Source organism: Camelus bactrianus, chromosome 13, assembly GCF_048773025.1.
Source record: "Camelus bactrianus isolate YW-2024 breed Bactrian camel chromosome 13, ASM4877302v1, whole genome shotgun sequence".
Classification (NCBI taxonomy): Eukaryota; Metazoa; Chordata; class Mammalia; order Artiodactyla; family Camelidae; genus Camelus; species Camelus bactrianus.
This window is the reverse complement of record NC_133551.1, coordinates 77,825,244-77,851,535: the sequence shown is the minus strand read 5'-3', so window position 1 is coordinate 77,851,535 and position 26,292 is coordinate 77,825,244. Positions and strand designations below refer to the sequence as shown.

At 66.5% G+C, this 26,292-nt stretch overlaps 1 protein-coding gene across 7 annotated transcripts; it reads left to right on the top strand.

Moving 5' to 3' along the window:
* On the top strand, positions 1 to 23,582 carry ARHGEF16 (Rho guanine nucleotide exchange factor 16). 7 transcript variants are annotated; one of them, XM_074377628.1, is made up of 15 exons: positions 1 to 284; positions 8,375 to 8,975; positions 10,756 to 10,801; positions 11,971 to 12,140; positions 13,645 to 13,701; positions 14,045 to 14,205; positions 16,735 to 16,887; positions 17,047 to 17,176; positions 18,067 to 18,141; positions 18,461 to 18,553; positions 20,385 to 20,536; positions 20,721 to 20,909; positions 21,727 to 21,800; positions 22,309 to 22,410; positions 22,921 to 23,582. In XM_074377628.1, the coding sequence occupies exons 2-15, from the start codon at positions 8,394 to 8,396 to the stop codon at positions 23,058 to 23,060; spliced, it is 2,124 nt and encodes a 707-aa protein (XP_074233729.1). In that variant the 5' UTR covers positions 1 to 284; positions 8,375 to 8,393; the 3' UTR covers positions 23,061 to 23,582. The 7 variants fall into 7 exon arrangements, with proteins under 7 accessions (XP_074233729.1, XP_074233728.1, XP_010955932.2 ...); XM_074377627.1 differs by lacking the exon at positions 1 to 284 and adding an exon at positions 839 to 862; XM_010957630.3 differs by lacking the exon at positions 1 to 284 and adding an exon at positions 5,743 to 6,370.
* Positions 23,583 to 26,292: the final 2,710 nt, after the last annotated feature.

The window sequence follows — 26,292 nt, the reverse complement described above, 5'->3', positions numbered from 1 at the left end:
ACGCAGGCGGCGCGGCCAGGTACCTGGGGTGCGCCCCGCCGTCCGCTCCCGCCCGGCCCTCGGCACCCTGCCCACCTGGCCGCCCACCTGGAGGGGCCGGAGCGCGCCGCCGCCTCCCGCAGGGCCTCACAGGAAGTGGCGGGGCGGGGACAGGGAGGGACCGAGCGGCCGGGACCCAGCGCGGGGCCCGGAACGGCCGCCCAGCCAGGGCGGGAGCCTGGAGGCTGGACCGGCCCCACTTCGGCCGCCGCGCTCGTAGCTCCGTCCTCCGCCCCGCGGCGCAGGTAAGCCTGGGGGCAGGTGAGGGGCCAAGAGGTGAGCCTGGGAAAGGACGGGTGAGCGAGGCAGTGGGGGTACACCTTGGAGGGGGGCCGGCAACCGTAGGGGCGCCTTCCCTCCCCTGCGCTTTTCCGCCAGCCCCGCCCCAGGGGCCACGACACTCTGCGGCTCCCTCCCTCCGCGGTGGTGGCTGTGGCCCGGGCTGCGGGAGGGGGCGGGGCCTGGCTGGCCCCAGGGCCCCCGAACTACCACCCCCCCTCCACTGCCGGGCTTCAAGCTTCCTGGCGTCCCTCCGCCCCCTACCCTCCTTTGAGCCCTAGGGGACGGCTTCCTGGCCCTGGAGAGGAACTCTGCAGCCAGAGCTCCCACCGGGGCATAGGAGCTGAGAGATCTTTAGGGAGCCCCAGGGCCTTTGAAAAGGGGGGAGGGGCAATAAAGAACTCTCCCCAAACCCTGGAGAATCTGCTGCCCAAACCTGCTTCGGCACAAGAGTCAGCAGCCCGAAGAATGAGGAGCCCTCCCCGCAGCAAATGGAGAAGGAACTCCTCGCCCACCGTGGGGAGCAGCCCCCAGCAGGGAAGAGGTCCTGCGCTGCCTGAGCCGAGAAGGAGAGGGGAGGGGGGAGGGTGGGGCTCGACTCGGAAGCTGCTGCGGGACACCTGTCTGCCTGCCCAGCCTCCGCTTCCGCACCTGGGAAGCGAGGCTGCTTTCCCAGATGTGGGTGGGCCTCAGTCCCCTCTCTGGCGTGGGGGCGGGGCCGCTGGGGAGCTCCCCGTCCCACCTGGAGCCCAGACAGCCTGATTCCTTCCTCTGTCCTTGAGGTGGACAGTCTGCACCTCCTGGTGAGGGGTTAAGGGGTGCTTGTCAGGCCAACCAAGGCCAGGCAAAGCAGCTTGCGGGCCTGGCTGGGACGGGCTGCAGCACCCCTGACTCTGTACACCGGTCTGCCTGCACCCCTGCTGCCTAGTGCTTAGGGGTGGGGTCCCCAGGTCCAAATCCTGGCTCTGTGTGACTTAAGGCAAGTGACTTCAGCCCTCTGGGCCTCGGTTTCCTCCTCTGTAAAATGAGAGTAGTTAGAGGATGCTGACTCAGCTGGGGCTCCTTTCTGTTCTGGTCGCTGCTCTGACGATGCCCACAGGCCACAAAAGATGAGAACTTCTGTGGGGTAGATCGTGGGGTTCCCCCGAGGCCTCCTGGCAGGGGCAGCTAGCCGGCAGGGGCCCCCCCCCCGCCTGGACACCTGCAGGAAGGACCCTGGGTGGGGGCGGGGGGGGGGGACATCCCTCTTCCCCAGGGGCTCTGGTTCCTGGGGGTGTCTCTGACCTGGCACGGCAGGGAGCCAGGCGCAGAGGTGAAGCGGCGTGAGGCAGCTTGCCGGGGCCCCTGCGGTGCCAGTCTGTGCTCCCGGGATTTTAGTTTCAGTTTCTGAGTGGGTCTCAGCTGCTTGTCTCCTTCGCCTGTGGGAGTTACTGTCCGTGCTCAGGTGACCAGCCACCTGTCCCAGCGTCTTTATTTCCAGTGAGAGTCGCCACTCGCCCCGCTGGCGTTGGGGCAGTGATCTAGGTCGGACCGGGCCTGGCTCCCCACCCAGCTCTCTGCTGCCCGCTGCCCGACCCCAGCAGGGGTCACATTCCCTCTGCACCTGCTTCTCACCTGGCAGAGAGGGAAAGTACCCTCCTTCCAGAAGAGCAGCGAGGGACTGAGGACACAGAGGACGAGAGAGTGTGTGGAGGACACCTGTGGGTCATCTGTGCGGGCCACCTGTGGAGTCAGGGCTCTGATTCCCCATCCCTGTGTGCCAGCCAAGCCTGGCAAGGCGGCTGGGCTTATGGGGCGTCTGGACTCAGAGGCGGGAGCAGGAAGCCACGGAGGGGCCTGGACGGGTGGGCACCGCGGGCTGAACCGGGAGGGCGGTCTCTGTGATGACCGCCCCACCAGGGGCCTGGAGCCGTTGTCCAAAGGGGGAGCCCAGGGCTTAGCACTGCCGGCTGCCAGGCTGCGTCCCGGGCCGAGGGCGGCCGGCGGGTCTTCCCGACCCCCACGCTGGCGGGTGAGTCTGCGCTTAGCTAAGCTGAGGTTTCTCCAGCTCAGCCCTGGGGACGTTTGTTCCAGATCATCCCTTGTGGGGCCGCCCTGTGTGCCGTAAAGCACTGGGCAGCACCCCTGGGCCCTACGCACAAGAGGCCAGTAGCTCGGCCCCAGCTGTGACCACTGTCTCCAGACGCTGCTGAGTGTCCGCTGAGGGGGCCAAGGCACCTCAGTGGAGAGCCCCCAGCTGCCCCCCACCACTTTGCGAACGAAACTGTTTGCTACATGCTGTGTGTTTTCCGAAGCCAAATCCTGCCCCAAATTCCACGTGACTCCAAGTCTTGAGCTTGGCCGGGCAGAGTTACCCGAGCACAAGGCCATCATTGTGGGTCCAGTTTGCCCAAGCAAAGACGAGCCTGGGCACACGGTGCCGGGCGGACTGAGCCCCTCCAGGCAGGGTCAAGTCCCTCAGACCTTAGAGGGACAGAGGTGCCCCAAGGATGGAGGTGTCGAGGTGACCTCACCCAAGGGGCAGTGGGTCCTCAGCTCCGTGCAGTTTGGGTCCCGGTGTCTGTGAGAGCGACTGAGACCAGGGCCACAGGCCCAGGCCAGGGGGGCTGTGCTTCTTCGGGGGAGCAGGAGGGACGGCACTGAGCCCACTGCGGCCCCAGGAAGCCCATCCACCCAGAAGAACCAGGGCTCTGGGGGGCTGGGCTGCACGGGGCCCCCTGGGCCAGGCGACCCAGAACACAGCCAGGGTGGAGCCAAGAGCGGCTCAGGACCAGACAAGCTGTGTCGGTCAGCTGAGGCCACCAGAGGCCCTTCTGCCTCCACCCGCTGACCCTCAGCCCACCACTCCTGCCGCCCGGGTCCCACGTACCCCTTGCCCGCATCTGCACGTGCGCCGGGGGCCCCAGGGCGGGCTGCTTAGGGGCCAAGGGAAAAGCTAGTGCTGTGGTTCCCAGGGCTCAAAGGTAGGGGCCCTCCCAGCCCACCCTGAGCAGGAGCAGCAGGGTGTCACCGGGCGGTGGCACAGACAGGCCTGGAGCCCCCGCGGCGCTGCCCTGGAGGATTTGCCTCACTCGAAGCCAAGGCCTGTGCGGGTTAATCTTCCGCATAGAGCAGCAGGGCCTCTTCCGGAAGACGTGCTTCCAGGGAGAGGAGCCCAGAGCAGGTGCTCACAATGTCAGCCTTCCCTCTTCAGTTTGGGAATTGAGCCCAACTGTTTGTGGGGACATGAACAGGAAGTCGTCCTTGCTCCTAAAGGACGCACAGACTCGTTGGGGAAGACAGAGGGACAGACAGTCACCACGAAGCCCTCACTGCCATGGGCATCTCTGGGGGAGCTTTCCGGGGCTGCCTTGCTGGGGAGCAGACCTGCCTCTGTGACTCAAGTGGTCACTGCAGGGTGTCCGGCCTCTCTGAGCGACATTGCTGCCTGAAGGGCACACGCTCTCACCCATCCCCTATGCTGGCTGCAGGACACCAGGCATTGGCCAGCATCTGACGAGGACAATGAAAGAGCTACTCTGCTGGAGGAGGAGCTGCCGGACCCAGACCCGGTGAGGGGTCCCCAAGAGTCTGCCAGGCAGAAGCGCGTGCTTCTGCCCCAAATTCCATGTGACTCCGACTCTTGAGCTTGGCTGGGCAGAGTTACCCAAGCACAAGGCCATGTGTGCGCTCGGGGTACAGGACCCCCACCAGCACCTGCCTGTCTCCTAACAGAAGCCGACAGCAGACCAGGACCGGGACCACCCGGTGTTTGAGGAAAGCCTGGGGCCTGGGAGGGGGCTGAGATGAAGGAGAAGTGTGGCCAGGCCAGGAGCAGAGAGAAACTAGTTGGAAAGAAAATACATTGACAGAGGGCATGGCATTCGCGAAATAAGAACAGGCTGCGGTGAGTAAAGAGCAGGAGAGAGCGCCTCGTAGGACGAGGAGAACAAGAGCCATCTGGGGGGATGGAGGGAGCCCCTCACAAAGGAGGACGCGGGATGCAGGAAGGGAGAGATGGGAGATTAGGAGGGCAGCTCAGTGGCGTCAGTGCTCACAGATGGCTGTTCCGGAAAGAGACCAGAGAAAAGAGGTGGGAGGACCTATCAAAGAAGCACCACTGGGAAACGTGCGGACCTAAAACAGCTTGGCAGGATGCACAAGCCTGTGGCTCCGTCTCTGTGAGCGCCTCCCCGTGGCTGTCAGTGCTCGGGGGTCAAGCGGGGAGCCCACACCCCCGGTGGCGCTGGAGAGAGCCTCCCGTCACGACGCGAGGAGGAGAAGTCAGACCGATGTCTCAGCAGCAGTGGGAAGGCAAGGGAAGGAGCCTTCTCCATTATGGAAGAAACTAGTCTCAAATGGGACCCTAAGCTCCGCTGGCTACCGGCAGAGGAAAAGGCAGAAAGGAGACATTTTTAAACAAAGATCTCCCTCCTGTGGCGCTGCCTTGGGAAGATGCCAGTGGGTGGGGGCAGGGGGCGCGCCCTGGCTCAGAGGGGAGGGAAGGAAGAAAGAAGAGGACTGGTGTGCAGGGTGGGGGCCAAGGGCCGATCTCCTGCCCCCGAAGCGGGGAGGGGTGTGCCGGGGAGAGAGGACAGGGTCTCTGGGCAAAGGCGGGCGGCCGCTTGACCCTGCGCACTGTGTGGCCAGCATTCTCAGGGCGCGGCCGCTGGGGCACACCCAGGAAATTAACAGGAGGAAGGCCAGCCAGTAAACGAGAGAGAATTATTAACGAGAAGCGGGGGCAGGCGGGCCGTGCTGACACCAACACCCACGCGGAAGGGCCGAGCCGAGGCTGGGGTCTCGTCCTCGCAGCCGGCCAGAGAGGGCCGGTGACGCCCACGGCCGGGAGACCGTGAAAGAGAGCGCCGGGCCTGGTCCGGGGATTGGGAGGAAGCTGAGAAGCCCAGAGTGGTGGCTGGCGGGGAATGGGGTGGCGTGCGGGGGAGGACACCTGTCTTTGATGATAAGCCTCTCGGTGCTGTTTGACTTCTGAACCTACACCCAGGCGGCTGTGTGACCGACTAAACACTGGAAGGAAGAAGACGGCGGCCCTGTGATGCCTGCTACTCCGGGGGCCGCTCAGGCTGGGGCCCGGGGCTCGTGCAGAGCCGGGCAGCTGCCCACACCTCTGGGGCAGCTGCCCACACCTCTGGCACAGCGCCCCTCTCCTTCAGGCCTGGGTCCCGCGCTGGGGGTGGCCCAGGTCTGTGGGTGTGGCCCCCTCCGAGGAACCAAGGTCACGTCCAGCCATGGCGGGCCTGACGGGCTCCACCTGGCACCTTCCAGCTGGGAGCAGACTTTGCCCTCTCCTGGGAGACGCAGCGCCACTGGCCGGGCTCAGAGGAGGGGGTCAGGAAGACTCAGGCCTGGGGCTCCAGAAGGGAGGAGGCGGGGAAGGAGGATGGATGAGGGGACGGGGCGGGCGGGGCTCACGGCCCCGCAGTCACTGTCTGGCCCTTCAGTGCCACCTGCGCGTTAGGACAGCGTCAGCTTTCCCCGTGGCAGGTACGCCGAGGCTAGAATAAAAGGGCTCAGACACCGGGGGTCTCCTGGCCGGCCGCCCGCTGGGGTGCATTTTGCTCGGTGTGCAAACAGATACAAGTGCGAAAGAAGCCCATTTGTCAGCCAGGCCTGGCTGACGGGCAGCCAGGTTCCCGGGGGGTGGGTGACCCAGGCGGGTGTGGCCCCGCCCATGGCTGCCGGCTCCCTGGGAGGCCCGGGCTGGCTGCTGCCACCCTCAGCCTGGTGACTCAGACTGTCCCCAGGAATGCATGGGCCGTCCTCCTGCTGTGGGGGTGGCCAGGGCTCACGGGCGGGTGGGCAGCCCCTCCCTGCAGGCCCTGGAGGCTGAGCCGCACACGCCTTCCTGGGATGGTTTTAGCGAAAACTGATGGGCTGGGGCAGAGCCAGGCAGAGAGCCAGGCCTCCAGGTGCCCTGCAGTCGCCCTGACCGCGCCATGAGCGAGGCCAGCCCCGTGCGCCGGCCCTGCCCGGCCTCCCGTCAGAGGGATTCCTAGGCTGAAGCTGGAACCTCCCAGGGCGAGCACGCAGACCCAAGGCTGTGCGTGAGGTGGGCTCGGGCTGGGACCCGCCCGGTGATTCCTGGGGCAGATGGTGATTCCCCGGTGGCACCCACCATCCCAGGCCTTGCCACTTCCGGCGCAGGCGTGGTGGCGAGGCTCCCTCCCAGCTGGGCCCCTGGGCAGGCGGCCTGGAGCCTTGGTTTCCCCATCTGGAAAACAGGCTCCCCCCCTCACCCGGCCCTGATCATGCTAACATTTAAGAAGCATTTGAACATTTAAGAAGTGTATATCAGAAGCACATGAAGGGTGGCTATCCAGGTTTTTATTCAAAGGGGAAAGAATTAAAGGAGCGAGTTCTCCTCCTGTTGGATTTTGATCCTACAAAGTGCTAAGCCGGCAGCCTCTCCCCTTGAGGCTCCAGGTGACCTTCTATGCAGCTTGGTCTTGCAAGGCTATAGCCCTCGGCGGCCCCTCATGCCCAGCACCTATGAGCCCACCACCCTTCCCAGCACCCTCGGGAGGCGGGGGTGATTCTTACTGTGCCCATTTTACAGATTTTGAAACCAAGGTGCAGCGAGCAGTGGGGAGAAGTGACAGTGGTGATGGGAGAGCAGACCCTCAGATTGGATTGGTCAGTGGTCAGAGGCTGGTGCCCTTGAAGCTTGTAAGTGGCTCTGCCTGGCCCAGAGGTGTGACAGGTGGCCGTGGACCCACCCACACTGGCCAAATGATGTGCTAACAGTCAGGATGAGCCTGGTTATGCTGCAGTGACAAATAGCCCTGCAAAGTGCTTAGAGACCCTGGGTCTCTGGGCCCTGCACGTCCTGGGCACTCAGGTCCCAGGCCGGTGGGGCTCCATCCAGATGTGCCCTCCTGCCATCACTGCCATGGGGGAGGGTATGGCGGGGAATCTGTCAGTGGCTCCAGAAGTTTCTGCCCAGGAGGGACACACGTCCTTTGCTCAGCCCTACCTGTGCTGGAAGGAGGAAAGTGGGGGACAGTGGTGGGCACATGGGGCTGCCAGGCTGGCCGAGGGCTGGAGGGTGGGTGAGGATGGAGAGGGAGAAGGGGTGGAGGTGGGACATGAGGTGCTGGGAGGGATGGGCTGGAACATCTGGGGGATGCGGGGAGAGTGGGCAGCCCTCGGAGGGCACCGGTCACAGGCCACGGCCGCGCCCCTGGAGCACAGTGTGTCCTGGGGCTGTGGGCGCCGGGGCAGAGCTATGCAAACACCCCCGCCCTCTCCGGGACCACGTGGCTCCCACCGTGACCGTGCCTGGCAAGGCTCCTGAGACAGATTGTTGGCCCCGTTCTGAGTTCAGACGTGTGGAAAGTGTGAGTGTGTCATGGGACGAGTGGAAAGGCCGTGTAGACGGCTGAACACAGTGGTGTCACCCCAGGCGGCGCTGAGACAAGAGAATCAGACAGGCCTGGGTTCAGACCCTGTTCCCATGCGTCCTGCCAGCCCCTGGCCTCTCTGCAAAATGAGAATGAAGCCCATGCCTCTCGATTTGGAGCCACAGCTGGAGCCACAGAGCGAAGCCTGGCCCTGCGTGCTCGGAACCCGGGGTGAGGCGGGGCGGGGGCGCAGCCAGGCTGTCTGGCACGGACAGCGTTTCTTGGCGTCCTCATGCTGACCCTGAGGAAATGGTGCCAAGAGGCCGAGTGGCTGATTCCAGTCCAGGTCCCATGCAGCCTGCACTGCCCCATGCTTACATCCCCAACAGAGCCTGTCCCACCCAGCGGAGGAAACACAGGTGTCTCACCAGGCCAGCCCCTAAGCAGGCTGCTCCCACCAGGTTCCCAGAGCCCTGGCGACCAGCCTCCTGTCCTCTGCCTTGATTCCGGCAGCCTGGGTCCCTGCAGGTCTGAGACTGTCCCGAGCCTCCCTGCACGCCTCCAGCCGGCTGCGCTCCCACCTCCCTGGGGAGTCCGGGGACCATGGGCTGGGAGTCCTGGCAGCCGTACCTCGGGCTCTGGAAGGCAGATGCTGAGAAGAGCAGTGGGGCCGGTGTGCAGGAGGGCTGCCTCATCTCTGTCCTTGCCCCCAGGACCCTGCGGCCACTCGCCATGGCCCAGCGGCACTCGGACAGCTCCTTGGAGGAGAAGCTCCTGGAATACCGCTTTCACTCGGAGCTGCGGCTCGACGCCAAAGGAAACCCAGCATCCGGGCTCCCGATGGTCCGGGGCTCCCTGCCAGCCAGGAGTAATGCCGCCTTCCAGCCTGACACCCCGGCACCCCCAGCACCATCCCCCGAGGCCCAGGAGCCGAGGGCCATCGTCTTGAGCACACAGAGCCCGGCGGCCCTCAAGATGGGCACCCAGCAGCTGATCCCCAGGAGCCTGGCCGTGTCCAGCAAGGCTAAGACCCCGGCCCGCCATCAGAGCTTCGGGGCGGCCGTGCTCAGCAAGGAGGCCGCCCGGCGGGACCCCCGGCTCCTCTCAGCCCCCAGCTTCTCCCTGGACGACATGGACGTGGACATGGTGCCCGGAGGGATGCTGAGACGAAACCTGCGGAACCAGTCCTACCGGGCGGCCATGAAGGGCCTGGGGACCCCGGGCGGCGAGGGGGACACTGTCCAGCTCACCCCCAAGCTGCAGGCTCTGGCTGAGGAGCCCAGCCAGCCTGCTCGGTGCGCAGCCAAAAATAAGGTAGGGGGCCCGTCCGGCTGGGCAACGGGGAGAAGGACATGCCTCGAGGGGCCGCGGGAGCTTGTGGGCAGGGAGCGGCCTGGGCACACCTCCCCGCCGGCGTCGCGCAGCTGCCGTCCAGCAAGCCCCGCCTTGTGCAGGCTCCTGGGGCGGCCTATCCCAGTTAAGCCCAGCGGCCGGGCTGTGAGCAGAGTCGGAATGTTCCCATTTTAGAGATGAGGCCGCTGAGGCTCGGAAAGGTCGAGGGTTTTACCCAGAACACCAGACTCTCACGCACAGCAGGGAGTGCAGCCTGTGGAGGGACCCGAGGGGGCGCCGCCTGTCTGAAGGACAGATTTCAGGGATGGCCTTGCAGCAGCAGCCAGCCTGAGCTCCCGTCGTGGGGGACTCAGGAGGGGCGGTAGCAGCTCAGATCTGACGCCCTCTGCACCCTCTCCCTCCCTGCCCGGCCTGACAGCCGGCTCGGGGCTCCCTGTGCCCACGGTTGCGGTTGCCGTCCGGTGGCCCCCTCTACCACAGGCTCCTGCCCTGACCATGAGCCCTGGCCCCGGCCTGGGGAGAAGCCCAGACCGCCCCACAGAATGCTGGCACCTGGTGCATAGAAGGGCGGAGGCAGGGAGTCCCGAGCTACTGTCCTCTGTCTAAAGACACCCCTGTCCCGGGAGGTGGAGCATAGCCCCTGCCGTTCCGCTGGTGGACCTCGGCACTCCGCACCCGCCCGGGGCCGGGCCTGCAGGGTCCATCGTTCGCTCACGCTTGCCTCCCACACCCAGCCAACATTTCCTGACCCCCAGGCACCTGGTGCCAGTGCCAGGGTGCGGAGCTGAGCCCGGTGGCAGGCCCCAGGAAAGCTCCCAGGGTGGCAGGTGCAGGCGGGTGGCAGGGGCACGATGGGCTGGGCTGGGGGTGCTCAGGGCATGGAAGGAGCACAGGAGGGGCTCCCCAGGAGCTCAGGGCCCAGGAAGAGGGGGTCCCGGAGAAAAGAGGATTAAAGCAGAGGCGAGGACACAGGGTGGGGGCGAGGTGGGAGAGGGACCGAGACAACAGCGGGGCAGAAGGCAGAAGGGATGGGGGCTCTGGGGGGTGCAGGGCAGCGGGGGAGCAACACCAGATGCAGCCGGGAGCACCACACTTCAGGCCAGCAACAGGAGCATTCAGGCCACAACTTGTTTCAAGAGACCAGCTCCTACTTTCCTGGAAGCAAGAGGTCATGGGAAGTGGTGCGGCCCAGCCAAGGAGACGGGGTCTGAGCAGGCACCTGGTGGGGCCCCAAGAGCCCCGCCCTCCACCTGCCTCGGCAGCCCCACCCCCACTGGGGCAGGGGCCCGGGCCTGCGCTAGAACCGGGTAACCCACCAGGCCCAGGCCCTGCTCCTCCTGCCGCCCCAAGTCCCCTACACACGGGGCCCGGGTTGCGGCCCTAGCCCCCACCCCACTGTCCCTATTCAGCCGTCTGCCAGCCCACCTGTCCTGCCTCGGCTTCCCTCCAGGACAGTCGTGACGCCCTTTTTCTGAGCATCCCCTTTCAACATGCCTCCACCTCTAGGCAGCCGTCCTGGACCTGCCCAGCCGTAGGTCACCTGCCCTGCCTGTGCTGAGCCCCCATCCCACCCCTTGCCTCCGCTTGGCAGCCCCTCCTCCCTCCTGGAGCTCACATCTCCTGAGCACCTCTGCATGCCCAGCAGAGCCGCCTCCCATTGGAGCCCGGGTGGAGGGACCGCTGTAGCCCCACACCCGCCCCTCCCCGCTGACCGCCCATGTCTCTGTGTCTCTCCACACAGAAGACACTGGGGCGGAAACGCGCACACAAGGGCTCCTTCAAAGACGGTGAGTACGGCCAAGGGGGCGACCTTGGCGGCTCTGGGCCAGGCTGGGGCCGGGTGAGGCAGGTCTCCCTGTGACGTCCTGGGGCAGGCGGAAGGTCTGGGAGCAGTGGCACGGAGGGTGTGCGGGATGGGATCCCTCCAGGGACTGGAGGACCCGTGGCCCTTCAGACTCTGCTGCTCTGCTGGATCTAGAAAGTTTGCTCAGATTCTGTGCTGTCCCAGGGCCAGGGGCAGACAGAGCCCCCACACTCAGGAGATGTTTGTTGAGCACGCCGTGTGTGTGTGTGTGTGTGTGTGTGTGTGTGTGTGTGTGTGTGTGTGTGTGTGTGTGTGAGAGCGCACGCGCCAGGCCCTGCTGGCGGGACCAAGACCAAACAGAGAGCCCTAGGCCTGGGGTGCAGTCATGCAGTCACAGGGACCCAGTCTAGGAGGCTCGGGGGCGTGGGTCACGGCTGGGCCGTGACAGGGCCCAGCGCAGTGCATTCAGCCTGCTGAGGACTGGGACGCCCGGAGGGCCCCATGGGAGTTGGAGAGGCAGGTGCCCACCCAGCCAGGATGGACCACCCAGTGGGTGTGAGGGGCGGCAGGCAAGAAGGGCCCCCTCCCTGCCGGCCCCAACCTCTGTGGACAGCCGCAGGCCTGGAAGTGGGGAGGCAACAGGATCGGGGCCTCCTGCCCCAGGAGGGCAGCTGCAGTGCCCCACTGGGGCCGCGGTGGCAGGAGACTGGAGGGGTTGCTTTGAGGGCTCAGAGCCGCCGCGATCCATGCACCCGCCCAGTGCTGCTGCGGTGTGTGCGGCTGCAGACAGAGCCCGAGAGCCGGAAACCGCACCTCCCTCCGGTAGGAGGGCTCTGGGACCAGTCTCCCGAGCCCTCAGGGAGCCCCCGCCCAGCCCCACTCCCCAAGGCCACGTCAGGCAGCCCCTGCGGCTCTCTGATTTGTCGGCTCAGCTCGGGTCTGAAGGTGCCACATTCTGCACCCGGATGCCACCCCTGCCCTGGGCTCAGCCAGCCATGGGAGGGCGCCCGCCCGAGGGGAGCCTGCTCTGGGGGACCCTGCGCAGCCTGGTGCTCTCAGGGGCTCCTTGGGAGGACTCGACCTGCGGGCTCCCAGGGGGGCAGGACGGCCCAGAGCCCCCAGGCCTGCGTGTGACCCGCCCCCTCTCCCCAGACCCCCGGTTCTACCAGGAGATCCGGGAGCGAGGCCTGAACACCAGCCACGAGTCCGACGATGACTTGCTGGATGAGTCCTCCGGCCCTGAGGGACCCCGAAAGGTGGACGCCCCTATCGTGGTCAAGAGCTACCGGCCCCCCCAGATCACCTGGAGCCAACTCCCTGAGGTGGGGCTGGGATGCGGGGGGCAGCCCTTCTCCCAAGCCCATGGGTGGTCCTCGCAGTGACGGGAGAGCCTCCTAGAAGCACCCCATCTGCACCCAGATTGCGGGGATCTCCCTGCGGCTGCCTTACCTGCCCTGCGGGGCACCTTGGGGGCGGTCCGTTGTGGGGGAGAGCACTGAGGGACACGTGCCATCCGTGTGTGTGTGTGTGTGTGTGTGTGTGTGTGTGTGTGTGAGTGTGACGGGCTGACCTGGAGGGAACTGTGGGCACAGGGGACACCCTCCCAGGGCCCTGCCCCCAGAGAGTGCCAGGAGGGTCCGAGTAAGGAGGCAGGAGGGGAGGGGAGAAGCCAGGCTGGAGTCACGCACCACCGCCAAGCCGCCCCCTCACCTTCCCTGACATCTGAAAACAGGGCTGGTACTTGGCCCACAGGGCCTCATGGAAAGCATGTCAGGGACAGAGGCCCCGGTGTTCTAAGCAGGTACCCAGGGAGGCAGCTGTCACTACTCCAGAGGGCACAGCTGGCCATGGGACAGACAGATTCCTGACCTCGTCCCCTGGGAGTGGAGTGATATCTGCAGTGCATGCCGGGGGGCCATCAGCCAGGGAGGGCCCAAAATGGGGTGGGGGTAAGGGCAGCAGGTGGAAGGTCTGGAAATACACATTCGTTCCCACCTGCCAGGCGCCAGGTGCGGCCCAGAGCTGGGTGGGGGTGGGGTCCAGGACGCCGCATCCTCAAAACGCTGCCAGGGATTCTGCTCCTGACCACCTGAGCTCCAGGTGTCCCAGCCAAGCCTCTGGGCTGGAGGTCGAGGCCTGGGATTCACCCTCCTGGCCCAGGCGCTGCTGGCAGCCTCTGCCCAGTCCAGTGGGGACGGGAGCAGAACTGGGTGGCCCTGGTCCTGCAGAGGGGATGCCTCCGGGCAGGGAACTTGGCAGGCGTGCTGTGGTTGAGTTAGCTGCACTCCAGCCTGGGGCCGGGGGCCCTGAGGGCCAGAGAGCTGGGGCAGTGTCACTCCCCTCCCAAGCAGTGCGCTGACTCACCTGGCCCAGGTGTGTCTGAGTCGCGGCCCTGCCCCCAGCTTTCCCAGGTGCCTCTGTACCTTTCCACCGTCACCACACCCCCCTCCCCTCCCCCTGCCGGCAGCTCTGTGGGGCAGAGCCCCCTCCCCACCGTGGAGTGCCTGCTGGCCTTGCCCTCTGGATGCCCATTCCCTTCCTCAGCTGCCCCAGGGCCCTTCCGAGGGGGTGGTCCCGCCCAGGGGAGGTTTCCATGGAGAGGAAAGATGTCGGTGAGGGGACAGAGCAGGGACAGGCCAGCTCAGCAGTCCCCCTGTGCTGAGCTTTGCAAGGGCAGCCCAGGTGTCCCACGAGGGACGGCTCTGCCAGGCCAGCCTGGCTCCCGCCTTCTCTTGGTGTCTCTACTGTCCACGCTGGCTCTGGTCCAGCAGGAGGGTGAGCTTCCGGGACGTGCAGCCCGTGACTCCGGGCCTGTGCCGTCCTCAGGTGGTGGAGTCGGGCATCCTGGACAAGCTACCAGCCGAGGAGCGCAAGAGGCAGGAGGTGAGGTGGGGCGGGGTGTGGCCCTGCTTCTGACATCGGGGGGTGGGAGGCACAGCAGCCATGGTGACGTCGCCCCCTCACCCGCTGGCTGCTTCCCAGGCCTGGTGCCCAGCGACGGTTCACGTCCTCACAGCTGTGCTGACAGTCCCAGCCCGCGTCCTGTCCAGGGGTCCCGAGTCCCGGCCTGCCCCCTGCACCCCGGGCACATCTGCATGGCCTGAGCACTCGTCACCATCGCACCCTGGGCCGGGCCCCCTGTGTGGCGGGGCAACTCTCCTAACCCCCTCCCGGGCCAGGCCCCGGGGACACAGGGCTGCCCCCATCCGCTCTGCTCTCGCCCCAGGCCATCTTCGAGATCCTCACGTCCGAGTTCTCGTACCAGCACAGCCTTGGTATCCTGGTGGCCGAGTTCCTGCAGTCCAGAGAGCTGCGGGCCACCATGACCCAGACGGAGCACCACCACCTCTTTTCCAACATCACGGACGTCCTGGGCGCCAGTCGGAAGTGAGGCCCGGGCCCCTCGACAGTGGCGGCAGGCTCCCAGGAGGGTGGGAAGGCCGGGGCTCTGGGAGACCCTGGCCTGCGAGTGTGGATGGAAGATCTGGAGCAGCCCTGGGGTGGGGAGGGGACACGAGACCTCCGTGGGCCATGCAGCCACCGAGAGCCGGCCCTGGGGACACGCAGGTGCAGAGGGTGAAATGACAAGGCGTGCGGGGCTGCGGGTCAAGCGGGCGGGAGGCAGCCCGGAGTTGCAGCCCGGGTCATGTTCCGCCCAGAGGTGTCTGGTGCCGGCCCGGGCTCTGGTTGCAGGACCAGGAGGTGGAGGAGGGGCCAGGTGTGCAGCTGCAGTACTGCCCAGGCTTGAGTGTGCGTGTACATGTGTGTGCACGCGTGCGCAGTGTCAGGGGTGTGTGTGTGCGTTTACCCCCGTGGAGGGCACCATCCAGGTAGCACCTGTGTGGGTTCAGCCCCGCACTGCCTTGTACCCTGGGTGACCCCATAACACCTCTGGCATCTCCCTGACCCTCAGCACTCTCCCTAACTTGAGGGATGGGTCCCACGTTCCCCGACCAACCCCGCAGACTGGGGCGAGGTGAGGGAGGTGATTCGGGGACTCATTCAGATCAGTGCCAGACCCGCCCTCGCTGAGCCCACCTGAGTCTGCTGCCGAAGGGCCCCCATGGAGTATCAGGGCTGTCTGGTCCCTGGAGACAGGGCTCCCGGCAGAGCTCCCTGGACCGGCATGGGGAGCCCGCAGCCCCCGGCCTGGCGGGGGGCCTGGGACAGGGCTGCCCCTCCCCCAGACCTGATCCTGCGCTCCGTGTGCCCGAGTGCAGCAGGGCTGAGCGCTTGGAAGCTGCTCCCTCGTGTTTGCTTCCGACCTCCGTAGGGCCCCAGGCTGGCCGTCACTGTCCCCGGGGGCGCTCTGGCCTCCTCAGGAGTCAGCTATCTCGGGTCAGCGGCTGAGGGCCGGCCAGCCCAGGAAAGGCCTCCAGGTCGCCCTGGGAGGTACTGACCAGCCTGGCCTGCCTGTGCACGCACGTGTGTGTGGCCCTGCGTCCAGGCAGCTGGGCCTCCCTCTCGGGCGGGATCCTGGGGGTCCTCATCTGCTGCTGATAAGCCACCCCCGGCCCCGTCTGCCAGGGCTGCCCAGGAGCGATGGTTCGCAGAGTGTCCCCACTTACAAGACGTGCAGTCCCCCTGTGAGTGGGGGTCAGGCCGGGGCCCAGCGAGTGGGGGCCTGAGCGACCCCTGCCCACCTCCAAGCCAAGGCCTTGCTCCCCCTCCCTGAGACCCTCACCAGCCTTGCCAAGGATAATCAGAGCCAACAGGGTTGGGGGGTGGGGGCACGATTAATGAGGTTGCCCACCCTCCTCCCAGTGGGACCTCTGACACACGTCCTGGGTGGGCTGATGCTGGGCCCCACGATGTCCTCAGGACTGAGGACCCGGGACCCCCTCCCCACCCTCTCACTGCTCCCCCCCACCTTGGTGCCACACTGCTGGCTCCCTCCCCTCCTCCCAGGCGGGGTGGATGGTAAGGACCATGGTGGACTGGCTGTCTCCGCCTGGTCACTCCCCAGGGAGGGGTGTGGGCCGCCTGGGGTTCCCCATGTGGGGCGGGTTTTGCTCAGGGACTCTGCTCTCTGCCCCTGGGAGGTCAACCAGCTGTCTTATCTCCCAGACAGGCTGCTTGGGGCAGGCCCAGGAGCCCAGCTTGGCAGGCTTCTGAGAGTCGGGTGTGGGCAGAGATGCTCGTGGCTCAAGGAGGGGCCTCGGGGGAAAGGGCTTCTCAGGGGGACAGAGCTCTTGGGGTGGAGGACCCTGGCGGCCGTATCAGTGCCTGGAGAGGCGATGAGGCCTCAGGGTCTGGCTCCTTCCAGCTGTGCAGGACACACTGGAGGTTCCAGCCAGCAGCTGACACACCCAATGACTGACCTGGGTCCAGCCAGGCCCGGCTGTGGCAGCAGTGGCTGCTGGTGGGAGCAGAACTCAGGGCAGCCCGGGGCCAGCACTGGCCAAGCTTTGTCCTCATCTCTGCAGCCAAGGCCCGGGTTATGATTGAGGCTCAGAAACGGACCCCAGCAGGAATCGGGGGGCCGGCAGTCACTGGCAAGGAATCTGCCTGGAGCCCCTGTCCTGGCCCTGCGCTGGGCAGTCCTGCCCCAAGTCCCCAGGCGTGAAGTCAAAGTGACAAGTTCTTTGTCCTACGTGTCTACATCCCATGATGCCCGCGGGAATCTGTCCAGAATCTAGCAAGAAGTGGCCTTGGATTTGGCCATGGGTGTGTGCCCAGTTACTTCAGGTTTAAGGAGATGATCTGTCCTGGGGTTTTCTTGGGAGGGCCTGGGCCAGGGTCCCGTCCAGCCTGGGCATCCCATCCACCGGGTGCCTGCTGTGCGCTGCTCCTAGGAGCCTCGCTGGGCTCCTGCCGCGTGCGCGTGCGTGTGCGTGCACGTGCGTGTGCGTGCGTGTGCATATGCGGCAGGGGACGGACCCCCAGGCCCGTGGTGCTCACCCCCACCCCCGGCAGGTTCTTTGAGGACCTGGAGCGGCGGCACAAGGTGCAGGTGTGCGTGGAGGACATCAGCGACATCCTGGAGGAGCACGCGGAGAAGCACTTCCACCCCTACGTCGCCTACTGCTCCAACGAGGTCTACCAGCAGCGCGCCCTGCAGAAGCTGACGTGAGCCGGCCTCCGGGCCCCGGGGCTGGGGCGCGGGTGGCCTCGGGAGGACCCACACCCTGTCTCGGAGCTCGATGTTGCCCGTGGCCTGATTTCTATTGCTTTCTACGGACCGGCCACGCCTCCTGCCGCAGCTGAGAGCCCCGTCCTCTGTTGCAGAAGCAGCAACGCCGCCTTCCGAGAGGCCCTGAGGGAGATCGAGCAGCGGCCGGCGTGCGGGGGTCTGCCCATGATCTCCTTCCTGATCCTGCCCATGCAGCGGGTCACGCGGCTGCCCCTCCTGACGGACGTGAGTGCCCAGACGCCGGCCGGGGGCGGGAGGTGCCCGGGTCCCACCTCTGGGCGGGGCATCAGTCCCCCCCCCCCGACCTTGTCCTCGCGCTTTGTCTGTACGTGACAGTTTCGAGGACAGTTACAAGACGGCGTTCACGGCCACGATGCCCGTGGCCAGCAGCAGTGGCCCTGCCCACAGAGCTCTCTTTGCCAGGAGCCATTCCTGTACTTAGCGGATTTTTGTTCACTTACTTGATGCTTCATTTGTGTCCATGAGTCTGATCCGGTGTCTCCCAGATCCCTGCTGAGCATCGGTCCAGGATGTGGCTGCCTCCTACCCAGCACCCTTCGGCCAGTTGTCCCGGGTGGGGGCCCTGGGGGGACCCAGGCCCCAATCACCATGCCTATTTCATGGACACAGGGGTCCTGGGGGCTCCCAGTGGCTCGTGTCTCTGAGATGCTGGCTCACGGGGCAGAGAGGCTCATGGGGCTGAGAGGTGCTCATGCACGTATGTGCACACAGGCAGGCACGTGGCAGGGGCCCAGCTGAGCTCTGAGAGGCAGCATGTGGCCCGTGCTCAGTGGGTCAGCGTCCAAGGCTGACAGGAGATCAGATCCTCTGGTGAAATGAAGAAACAGAGGCTGCCGGGCGCCTCCCCAGGCTGGACCAAGACAGCCAGGCACGGGAAAGGTGGGGTCTTGGGGGAGTACCTGCTCCAGGTTCCAGCCCGACTGGCCTGACCTGGCAGAGCTTTTTGGGGGCTGCATGCCCCAGTGGGGCCTGGCAGGAGCCCTCTGGGTGCCCCCAGGGCCTGGGGCTCACAGGGAAGCCCCTGCCCCGGGCCGGCCCCTGAGCCCAGGTGTAGGAGGCACGTGTGGCTGCTCACGTCTGGTGTCTCCCTGCAGACACTCTGCCTAAAGACCCAGGGCCATCCCGAGAGGTACAGGGCCGCCAGCCGTGCACTCAAGGCCATCAGCAAGGTGAGGGGGATCCAGGGTGCAGGAAGGAGTGCCCAAGTTCTGCCCCCACCCCCACAGATGGCAGAGACCCTGAGAGCAGGGCAGGGAGGATTTCCAGGCCGCCCATCCCAGGCTTCTCACAGTGTAGATGGGGAAACGCCCAGAAAGAGTGGAGCGCACACACAGTGGGGGAGCCCACAGTGGGGTAGGGACTAGGACAGCCGAGAGGGCCGGCGCTTGTGGGCAGCCGGGCCAGGCTGGATGGGTGGGGTGCTGGGCAGTCCCGGGGTCCGGGCCACTGCCTGCAGCACAGCCGCTCTCGTGTGCACACGCCCTGCAGCTGGTGAAGCAATGCAACGAGGGGGCCCACAAGATGGAACGCACGGAGCAGATGTACACGCTGCACACACAGCTGGACTTCAGCAAAGTCAAGGTAGGCAGTCCCCACCGGCCCCAGAGGCCACTCCCGCCAGCCCTGTCTGAGGTCAGGGGTCACTGCCCCCAGGCCTCTGGAGGGTGCCCACCCTGCAAGGCCCAGGAATAAGCCTCTGCCCTGACCTCTGCAGGCCGCTTTCCCCACCTGGGAGCATCCCTTGTGCGCCCTTGGCCACAGGGCTCAGCTCCACCGCCCTCCCCCCGAGGCCCCCACCCCCGGAGCGGCAGGGCAGAGGCAGACCTGGCAGAGCGGCCAGGCCGGGGCGGCTGGCGGCAGGTCGGGTCGGAGGGCTTGCCTGAGCCGGGGCTCCTCCTCGCTGTGCCCGGACAGGGGCTGGATGACCTCAGGCCGGCTCAGGCTTCCTTGTGAGGCCAGGACAGCCCGTTGGTTCTGGGGTGGGGCCTAGGCAGCCTCCAGCCCCCCCGAAGCAGTCAGGGCTCAGACCTCCGCCCCCCCCAAATCCCCCATGTCCCACAGACTGGCCCATCCTGGACGGTCCAGGGCCCGCCCCCGTGGTCACCCAGGACAGCCGTGCCCTCCACGCCGCCGTGTCCTCCACGCCGCCGTGTCCCGGGCCACCGGGCCTCTGCAGGGAGCGCCTCCTAGGGGCGGCCCAGCAGGGAGCACCCTGGTGGGAGCCGCTCTCTGGAGTCAGCCTTTGCCCCGCCCCCACCCCGCCCCTCTGGCCTGTCTGCAGCAGAGCCCTGGGGGCTTGGAGAGGGCAGGAGACTCAGAGGACACTGGGGTCAGAGCAGCTCCGTGGGCCGGGCCTCAGCCTATCACCAACCAGGCTGAGCTGTTGACCTCCAGCCCCCGGAGGCTGCCCAGCAGGCTGGAGCCCAGTGAGAGCCAGAGCCACGGGCGGGGCAGGGGGGTCACGGAGATGTGGAGGGAGGGCACAGAGGTTCAGAGAAGGGGAGCAGGCTCCTTGGGGTGGGTTAGGGTGGGCTTCGCCGAGGAGGCGTTCAAGGGATGACAGCTGTGGCTTCGCTGAGCCCAAACCCTCGGCCGGGTCTTGACCCCACTGGCCGGGCAGCAGATCTCTCCTTTGGGATGAAATACACCCCTGACCAGAGCAAAGACCCAGCCTCGGGCCTGGCTGACCCCTGAGCGGGGCTCTCGCCCCCTGATGTCTCAGAACTGGAGGGCGTGGGGGCCGGACAGCTCAGAGTCCCGGCAGGCGGGATGTGTCTGGGGAACAGAGACGGTGGGTGGGCCTCCTCAGTCCTCCCCTCCAAGCCTGCTCTGCCTGCCCACTCCTGCTCCAGGCAGACGCCCGAGCAGCTGCCCTGTTGGCGGGAGGCTGGGTCTGAGCACCGGCCGTGAGGCTGTAGGACCCAGGTGGCGGGGGCCAGGGGTGTCCTGTCCACCTGCGCCTCTCACTTATTGGCCTGTTCTCTGGGCCGCAGAGCAGGAGGGAGCTCCGTCTGCAGGAAGGGCCCCTGGACACCGGATGTGGTTCTGCACAACAAGGGCTCCTCACAGTCTGTATAGACGCGGCTGAGCCCCTGCTTGGTCTTGGGCAAGGAGGTTCCCCCAGAGCGGCCGTCACCCCCTGGCTCAGGGGAGCGCTCAGCTGGGGCCCAGGAAGCCCGTGGGCCTGGCTAGAGGCAGGTTGCTGCGCAGGATCTGGGCCCAGATCTGGCCCAGTAGCTGCCCCGTGAGCACCTGTCGGCCGAATGAATAGCCCTTTGTTGGAGGCCCAGTCAGACTCTCTTCCTCAGTCCAGCCCTGTGGAGGCTGGGTCACCCAGTCCCCACCGCCGGCTGTGTGTCCTTGTCCCCTGCCCCCCGTCGGGACTCACCCAGCTCTCCGGCTCTGCCCCCAGTCCCTCCCGCTCATCTCTGCCTCCCGCTGGCTGCTGAAGCGCGGAGAGCTCTTCATGGTGGAAGAAACCGGGCTTTTCCGAAAGCTCGCCAGCCGGCCGACATGCTACCTGTTCCTGTTCAATGACGTCCTGGTGGTCACCAAGAAGAAGAGGTGGGTTCTGGCTGCACGGCCTGCCACAGGGAGCGGGTGGCAGCGGCGGCCTTGGGGCCGGGGAGGTGCCTGGGAGCCAGCCCTCGGGAGCACCCTTCCAGCTGCTGCAGGGGAGCCAGAGGCGTGGGGAGCCCGGGCTGCCCGCAGACCCCTGCAGCATGGCCGACCGCCTGTCTGCCTGCAGCGAGGACAGCTTCGTGGTCCAGGACTACGCCCAGGTGGACCACATCCAGGTCCAGAAGATGGAGCCCTCGGAGCCCTCTCTGCCAGGGGGCGGCAACCGCTGCTCCTCGGTGCCGCACCCCTTCCAGCTGACTCTGCTGCACAACAGCGAGGGCCGCCAGGAGAGGCTCCTGCTGTCCTCCGACTCCGCGTAAGGCCGGACTCTGGGAGGGGCAGCCCTCACAGCTCCGTGGGGACGTGGTCAGTGTTCCCGGGCGCTGCACTGTGCGAGGGACAACCTAGTCCTCACACAGTTCACACCTCGGGGCGGGGGGGCGGGACATGCCAGCCACAAGATGCGCAGCTGAGCCATCTGGTGTGACCCAGGGTCGCAGAGGAGGGGGAAGTTCTGGCAGAGGCATGGCAGTGCAAAGGCCCTGGGGCAGGAGGCCCCTGCCCAGGAGGACAGCAGGCTGGAGCACAGGGTCGGGGCGCGGGGGGTGGTGAGGTCAGAGTGGTGGGGACCAGCATACAGAAAGGTGCTGGCTCAGTTTCCACGCTCCCTCCTTTCCAGTAAGGAGGCGAGGCTGAGCATGTCCAACAGCAAACTGACAAGTGCAGGGTGCTCTGGGCCCAGGGCCACGAAACAGGGAGGCCTGGGTTCTGCGGAGACAGCCGCCGCCCGACTCTGTGGCCCTGGGCGGGTATGACTCAGTGTCAGCCTGCCTTGGAGGAGGCCTGCCTGCCACTCCTTCACATGTGCGTGACTTCCTGTGCAGGGACCCCCAGCGCAGTGGGTCCGGGAGGCAGGGGGCCACCCATGTACACCTCCTGGCTCAGGGCCCACTCACCACAGGGCACCCAAGGCAGCCTGAGCCTGCATCCAACTGCTTATCCCACCTTGAAGGTTGTGGGGGTTGCTCAGGGACCCCCTATCTTCCCACCATGCCATGCTGTGGGGGCGGGGTCTGAGATCACCAGCTGGTGGAGTCAGCCTCGGGCCTCGCTCAGGCTCTATCTGCCCCCAGGAGCGACCGGGCGCGGTGGGTCACGGCCCTCACGCACAAGGAGAGGCAGGAGCGGGGCCCCACCAACAAAGGAGGTGAGTGCCTGCCCCGCCCTGGGCTGAGGGTTGGCCTGGAGAGGAGAGGTGCCGTGAAGCCCTCTTTCTGCCCCAGGGCCTGCCCCCAGGGTGGCCTGCAGGGGTGGGGCTGGGGCTCCAGCCCCGGATGGACGTGTGTGCCATCTGTGCGCACAGACCCAGCTCTTCCCTGCACTGGGGAGGGAGCGCCGCCCAGTGGCTGCAGAAACTCAGGCCGAAGAACTGGAGTGGACTGGCCTGCGGATCTGTCAGCCCAGCTCCGGCCCTGCTCGGCCCTTAGTAGCCGGTGCTGGACGCTTTGGCCCCGGAATCGCAGCCTCTGGAGCGGTCCTTGCTTTAGCTGGAGGGAAGCTGCCACGTGTCCATGTGCTGGGACACCTGAGGGCCCCACCGGGGCCAGGCCACAGAGGGTGGGTTGGAGCTGGGCCCTGCCCGACTCAGGCTGCAGAGTGCCCGGCCCACCCCGACCCTGGAACAGTCCTGTCACTGATGCCTCCACCCTCTGCAGACCTGCTCCAGGTGGAGATCACCAAGGCCTACTTGGCCAAGCAGGTGGACGAGATCACGCTGCAGCAGGCAGATGTGGTCCTGGTCCTGGAGCACGAGGATGGTAAGCACAAGGGGGTGGGCGTGGGGCAGGCGGGAGGGGCTGGTGCCGAGTGAGCATCTGAGGCCCCGGGGAGAGTCCAGAGCACATTGCACGGGCAGCTGTCCCGAGCCCGCCCTCCCCAGGAGCAGTCCCTGCCCGAGCTCATGGTGGGCCTGATTCCCAGGCCCCCTCCAGCACCCTCCATCAAGGATGTCTTCAAATGTCCCAGAGTCATAGGATCAAAAGTGGGCTCTTGGTCCCGGTATCCTAAGCGGGAGGGGTGGCCCCTGCGCACACCTGTACAGGATGGGCAAACCAGGCTGGGACGTGCTCAGCCCCCGATACCAGTGTCGGGACCTGGTTTCCCATCAGGTGCCCTTGAGCAAGGCCTGCGGGGTGCGGGGGCAGCCCCAAGGAATGCTGGGCCCTAGTGTCTCCTGGAGCAGCAGCTCCGAGGACCGGGGGTGCCAACAATGGGCCCCTGCCTGGTCCTCAGGACCCTGCTCTCACTTGCCCTGTGTCTGGGTTCAGGATGGTTCTATGGCGAGAGGCTGCGGGATGGAGAAACCGGCTGGTTCCCCGAGGACTTTGCCCGGAGCATCACGAGCCGCGAGGCCGTGGAGGACAACGTGCGCAGGATGGAGCGGCTGCGGGTGGAGACGGACGTGTAGCCGGGCCTGCGGGCACATCGCCAGGCCCCGCTGTGGTCCACACTCCAGCAAGTGGCCGTGCCCATCTCCAGGGGGCCTGGAAGTTCCCTGGTCCCCCTGAGGCCCCACGGGCTGCAGCACGTGCTCCAGACACTTCCAAGGAGGAAGGTCCCGCCTGCTCGTCGGGGAGCGCCCGCCAGACGGGCTCACGGAGCCGTGCCAGCCCGGGCCCAGCTGTGTCACCGGGAGGAGCCCAGCCCGGCCCTGTGCCCTGCTGCTGGCTGCGCCCTCCCCCAGCTCCTGGCCGCCCCACTCTGCCCTCCTGTGCACCCGCAGGGCAGTTGTGCTGTGGGCGTGAGATAGAGGGATGACCCTGAGGGTGCTCCTCCCATGGCGCTCCTGCCCCAGTGCAAGACGAAGCGGGCCTGGAGGCCCTGGGGCTGCCCCGCGCCCGGGGGCAGGTGGGCAGTGGAGGGAGGTGATCCTGCAGCGCCGTCCCTGGAACTGTGACTGAGACATTAAAGTGTTTCTGCAATGCCTAAATGTGCACGTTGAACCTGAACCAGGGTGAAGGCCGCACAAGTCCCTGCGAAATCCCCACAGTGCCGTGGGCCGGAGCTGGCCCCCGTGTGTGTGGTCATGCTCGTGGTCCCGGTGCTGGACCTCGGCCCTGGACTGTCTGGAGCCTGGAGCGTCACGGCAAGGCCATCCCCTCGAGCCCTTGGGGCCCAGCCTGCCCAGTGGGTCTGAGGACTTAGGGCATGGCAGAGCCCGAGGGAGCCCCTCCAGGGTGTTCCCCATCCATCTCCTCCCTCACGGCCCCACCTCCCAGCCGGTCTGCTCCCCAAGGACCCCCGGTGATGTGCAGGTGGGAGAGGCAGGCTGGCCTGGCCTCTGGGTGGTCAGCCAGCCTGGACGGGGAAGAAGTGTCCTGCTTGCTAGAGAGGGTGACGGCCCAGCTGGGTGGGCAGGGCGCTGCTGGGCCAGGTGCCACGAGGACAGTCGGCTCTCAGGGGAACCCCCTACCAGCCCTCCCAGTTCCCGTGCCTGGCGCCTTTCTCAGCTCCAGCAGTGCTGTCCTCGGTGGGGGCTCCCAGCGTTCTCCTGACCAGCTGCCCGGATCCTGCTGGGGCCCTGTCTTCTTGGTAAAAGCCAGGGTGTGGATTCCCACCTGCCGACCACAAGTGGGTGACTGGGACTGGCTGCAGGAGGAAGTGGAGGAGCAGGCTGGGCCAGGGGGAGGAGACTGAGGGGTGGGGCCGACCCTGGCCCCACCCACTGAACCAGGTGGTAGAGGGGTTTGGCCCCAGGAGGGAGGGGCCGCTCCTCCCTACTAACCTCCAAGGTGACTTTGGCCCCAGGCAGCTGGAAAGACCCAGCCTGGGTCCGAGCCCAAGCAGGGCCGTGGGGCAGAGGGGTGGGGGGGGGAGGCTCTGAAGGCCAGGGGATAGGGCAGGGCCAGGCTCAGTGCAGGAGGCACGGTCTGGGGGTGGGGTCACCGGAGATCAGGCCCTGCTCCTGGGCAGGTGGACATCTGGGGCCTCCGTTTGCCCACCTGTGAGCTGACTCCCTGCCTTTCTCCTGGAGCTGCCATGGGGGCAAGCTGGTGCCAGGGCGAGGCGTGTGCGCGTGCATGTGCGTGTGGGCACACGCGTGCCCTAGCAGGAGCAGTGGGAACATCTGTGAAAGCCAGCTGCCCTGCAGCCTGCCCGCTCCCTCTCACTGCTGACCCGGCCCTTGGGGAGGCAGGCCAGCCCGCCACCCATCCTCCGCCAGGTACATTTCCAGTTAGTGGAGCGAAGTGGGTTTGGAAAAGCCCTGGGGCTACGTCCTGGCTTTAGTGACCCAGGGCCAGCGGCCTCAGCACGGTTTCCTTCTGCAGAGTGGATGCCGCCCAGGAAGCCGGGAGTAAGAACACTTAGCCTTGGGGAAGGACATCCCAGGACCCTGGGGAGGGGCTGCCACTGGGGACAGGCTGTTGAGGGTGGCTGGGTGCGCCTGGGAAGGACCAGGCCAGGCCAGTTCTGGACAAGAACCCTTCCAGCAGAATCAGGAAGTGCAGGGCCCTGCAGCGAGGCCTGGAGGGGCTAAGACCGGTGGGTGGGGGCGGAGAGAAGAGGCCGGGCTTCCCCCAGCACCAGTGCCTGGGCTCCAGCCCTGTGGGCTCAGGCATCATGACCCCCTCAAGCATGGCAAGGCTGGCGGGGAACCCCCGCCCCAGCCAGGGTGCTCAGACCTGCTACTTGCTGAGCCCGGCCTCTTAGGATCACAGACAACCTCAGGGTTGGAGCCAGGTGACACTCACCCCTCTGGCTAACAGGGGTCCTGCAGAGGCCCAGCCACACCTGCTCACCGGCTCCGCTGGGGAGGGGGCGGCACCGGGGGCAGGGCCTATCTAGCCCAGCCCCTCTTCCCAGCCAACTGCACCGCCCTTCCTGCTACAAAGTGGGGAGACTGAGGCCCAAAGACGCTCTGCCCACTGCTGGGGTCAGTGGGCTTGTAGGGGGGCCACTGAGGCTTCCCAGCCAACCCCAGACAGTGCCCAGGATGGGGTCCGGCGGGAACAGACACTGCGGTGTCCCAGCCATCCCACAGGAGCCCCTCGCCTCGGGGCACCATGGTGGATGCGACTGCAGGGCAGTGGGGAGTAGGGGCTGGTGCCGGGGCCTGCAGTGGTGCCCCTTCCCCAGAGCCGCCCTGGGCACCTCAGTGTCCAGCCCCGAGGGGCAGCGGGCACCCCTCCCCGCTCCCTGGGGTGTGTGGGTCCCAGGCGCGCAGAGGCCAGGGAGAGTGGTCACACAGCTGGACGGCCCAGTCATCCCTCTGTTGGGGGCGGGGTGGGGAGCATCAGGGGCTGAGGAAAGTCCATCACCCCAGGGCCTGGAGGCCACCCCCAGGGCGCCGCGTGTCCTTGTAAATCAGTGTCCCTTCTATGGGATGGGAACACAATTTACACAAAGGGTGTGTTCCTGTGACCTCACTGCATGCCGCACAGGTTTTAGGCCCTCTCTCTGCACATCTGGCTTGCTGCCGTCTACCGCCCCCCCGATGGCCAGCGGGGACACTGCGGCCCAGCCCTCGGCCTTTAACACATCCAAAGACCTGGCCGCCCACGGTGGGACCCAGCTGTGCCCAGGGCTCCCCCAACCCCGACGCCTCACTGAGAGCCCTCGGACCCCCGGGGAGTAAAGCTCTGTACCCGTGTGGACCTGCAGATCCTGGCTTCTGCACCCACACCCGCGGGCCCCTGGGG